General features: G+C 37.0%; 1 protein-coding gene across 1 annotated transcript; it reads right to left on the reverse strand.

The window, feature by feature from the left end:
* Nucleotides 1-124: 124 nt before the first annotated feature.
* On the reverse strand, nucleotides 125-2,407 carry rpl36a (ribosomal protein L36A). Its single transcript, XM_056746082.1, has 5 exons — nucleotides 2,336-2,407; nucleotides 1,783-1,888; nucleotides 1,385-1,452; nucleotides 718-840; nucleotides 125-206 (listed from the first exon to the last, which is right to left on the reverse strand). Exons 1-5 carry the CDS (start codon nucleotides 2,336-2,338, stop codon nucleotides 186-188), a joined length of 321 nt encoding a protein of 106 aa, XP_056602060.1. The 5' UTR covers nucleotides 2,339-2,407; the 3' UTR covers nucleotides 125-185.
* Nucleotides 2,408-2,946: the final 539 nt, after the last annotated feature.

Below are 2,946 nucleotides of genomic sequence, written 5' to 3' on the forward strand. Positions count from 1 at the left end.
AACTTTTCAACAAATGGCAAACAGTCTCCTTCCGTTTTTGACGACAAGACAGTCTTCGCTAACTTCATTCCGACAGATTTAATAAAACATTGATAGTGATGTGAAGAAAAATACATGGACAACATAACTGTATACAACTTTTATTGACAGTGATAGAAAACCACAAAAAAAGCATCTGGCCCAGCTCAGAACTGGATAACCTGGCCCTGTAAGGAAGCAGAAAGAGACAAGTTGAGAAATTTTTAAGGTTCCATGTACTCCTAGCCATCCAAAGCGCTTAGCGTTTGAAAGCAAAAACATTTAATATTTGAAATAATGGTGTTCTAATAAAGTCTATATAACATTTATCTTCTGTGCTGCACTATAACCAAAATAAGGTCAGAGTTTCATTTTTATTTTATAGACTGAAAATACAAATGAACAGTATGTGGCTAAAACACCAAACATTAATTCTCAAGTGCGCAGTTATATACAAAGTTTTCTCTGTAGTTTACACCTCTAAAAAGGGTGCATTTGCTCTATAAAACCGCTTAAGCCAGAGGTTGCCAACCATGCTTCTGGAGGTTGACAGTCCTACAGTTTTTTTCCAACCTTTTCAAACACATCTCGAGCTATTCTGAAGCCCATTCAGGTGTGTTTGATTACGGTAAGAGCCAAACAGTTGATCCTAGGAGCAGGATTGGCGACCTCTAGTCAGCCGATGAGTGTTCCTCTCACCTTTCTCTTTTTGTCTCCTCCCAGCTCAAAGTGTTTGCATCTTTTGATGGCCAACATCCTCTTGGAGCGGCAGTTGGGCTCGACGCATTCCAACCTCAGCACAATCTTCTTTGTGGTTTTAGCCTACATAAGAATAAAAAAAATCCAGTTTATAGGGAATATTATATTGTAAACAATTAAAGCGTACCTTTGCAGACATTGACTTCACTTTGTATTGTTACAATGCACGTCGTTAATGTAAATTAAAGTTTACTCCATGTTTATTTGTCAGCAACAGTCTGCCAGGTGACAAAATACATTGGAACACTTGAAAAGGGTTAAAAATTGTTACAAGATTCTCCATCTACCTTGTGATAACTAAGATGGCAGTGAAATTCATAAATTGGGAAAACACGATTTAAGCATTACTGGAATGTAATGCTTAAATCGTACACCCATGTATAAAATGAGCATTTTATATTTTTCATGTCATGTCAACACTCAGGATTAGAATGTATATCGACTCTAATCAGATAAATTAGTAATATTCAGGACAAAAATGTCAAGACAACTTTACATATAACCTTGTAGAGATACATAATTCACCACCTACAGACAAGATTTCAGGCAAATTTACACCAAACATAAAACTTGAGCATTCATACTGCAGACACTTAGATTCACACACCTTTTTACGGAAGATAGGCTTTGTCTGTCCACCATAACCACTCTGCTTTCTGTCGTAACGCCTCTTCCCTGTAAACAACCAATAAATACAGTTAAGACATAAGTCACTGAAATGTGACAGTTGTTTGATAGTTCACCCAAAAATTAAATTCTGTCATTCAGTCGGCCTCATGTCATTTCATGTATAATTCCAGTACAAGTGAATTTGTTCCGATGAACACGGTGTAAAAATTTTGAAAGCATGTTAGTCAATTCGGTGACGTCATAGACTTCTATTGTAGGAATAATAATGTAGTCAGAGATGCCCCAGAATTGTTTGCTTTCACAAATTTTTAAAAATGTCACTGATCATCAGGAGAAAAATATATATTGTTTTTCCTACGATGGTAGTGGACTCACCCTGGGCGTACAGAGAATCCTTTCCCTTCTTGTACTGGGTCACTTTATGGGGCTGATGCTTCTTGCATTTCTTGCAGTACGTCCTGCGGGTCTTCGGGACGTTCACCTGCAAATACATGCCCGTTATAAACAGTTCTAGCCGCAATAACACAAAATCTAAACGTTCAGTATAGCGCCGTAACACACCAAGAGGACTAGCGCTTATGCTAATCAGTGCTAGTACGGTCCAAACAAACTAAAAATACCAATGAACACAATATACAGACATGATAAATATAGCAACATATAACACACAAGATACTTGTTTTGTTAACATAATCTCCAATTCGAGTAATGTGCGAGCAAACAGAAACGTCTACATTAGGAGTTGGGTCGCCTGCTAATAGATGAGGGAAAACGCATTTAATCTATTTCACAAACTACACAATATAACATTTTATCTTGTGTCAATGCCATAAAGGTTAGAATTATAGAGTTTGTTGAGGTTCAGATTATTCACAAATTGAGGATTAAAACGGATATCGCAGAAAATCAACGGAACAGTGTTACGCACCATGGTTGCCCTCGCGGCGCAGGAGCAAAGAGGAAGAACTTACGTCACTCGCTGCACTTTTACCGGTTCGGGCGCCGCACGGGCTGCTAGCAGGCGAGGCTGCCACCTAGCGGACAACATGCATAAGAAGAAATCGATTTTTTTAAACTGCTTTAATGTACATTTTTCAAAGCTGGATTCATCATGTATATTTTCGTGATGGGGGGTTTTGTTGGTAGATCAATTGAGCACTAATAATCGAATGATCTCAAGGTAAATTCTGTAAGTGAACAAAGGAAAGAAAACATTCCTGTATGTATTTAGGGATGCTTTTCTCAAACGTTTTCACATTAGTCAATTATGTTTCTTTAATTATTGTATATAAAATGTAAAATTATTATTCTTAACATTTACTCAGTCCTATGAATAGGTGACATATCGTGCTCAAAATATTCTTAAGGTTAACTGATTTAAATTCTTAAGGTTAACTGATTTGTTTGGCAGTATTTTGGTTTGTGTTTTAAAACACAATTAATTTAAATGATTAATTAATTTAATATTTCAAACAGTCTCGAAAAGCCAACAGACGTGCAACAGCGTGTGGGCGTGACGTCAGAGGCAAAAGGTCAACT

Source organism: Triplophysa dalaica, chromosome 4 (assembly GCF_015846415.1).
Source record: "Triplophysa dalaica isolate WHDGS20190420 chromosome 4, ASM1584641v1, whole genome shotgun sequence".
NCBI classification, from domain to species: domain Eukaryota; kingdom Metazoa; phylum Chordata; class Actinopteri; order Cypriniformes; family Nemacheilidae; genus Triplophysa; species Triplophysa dalaica.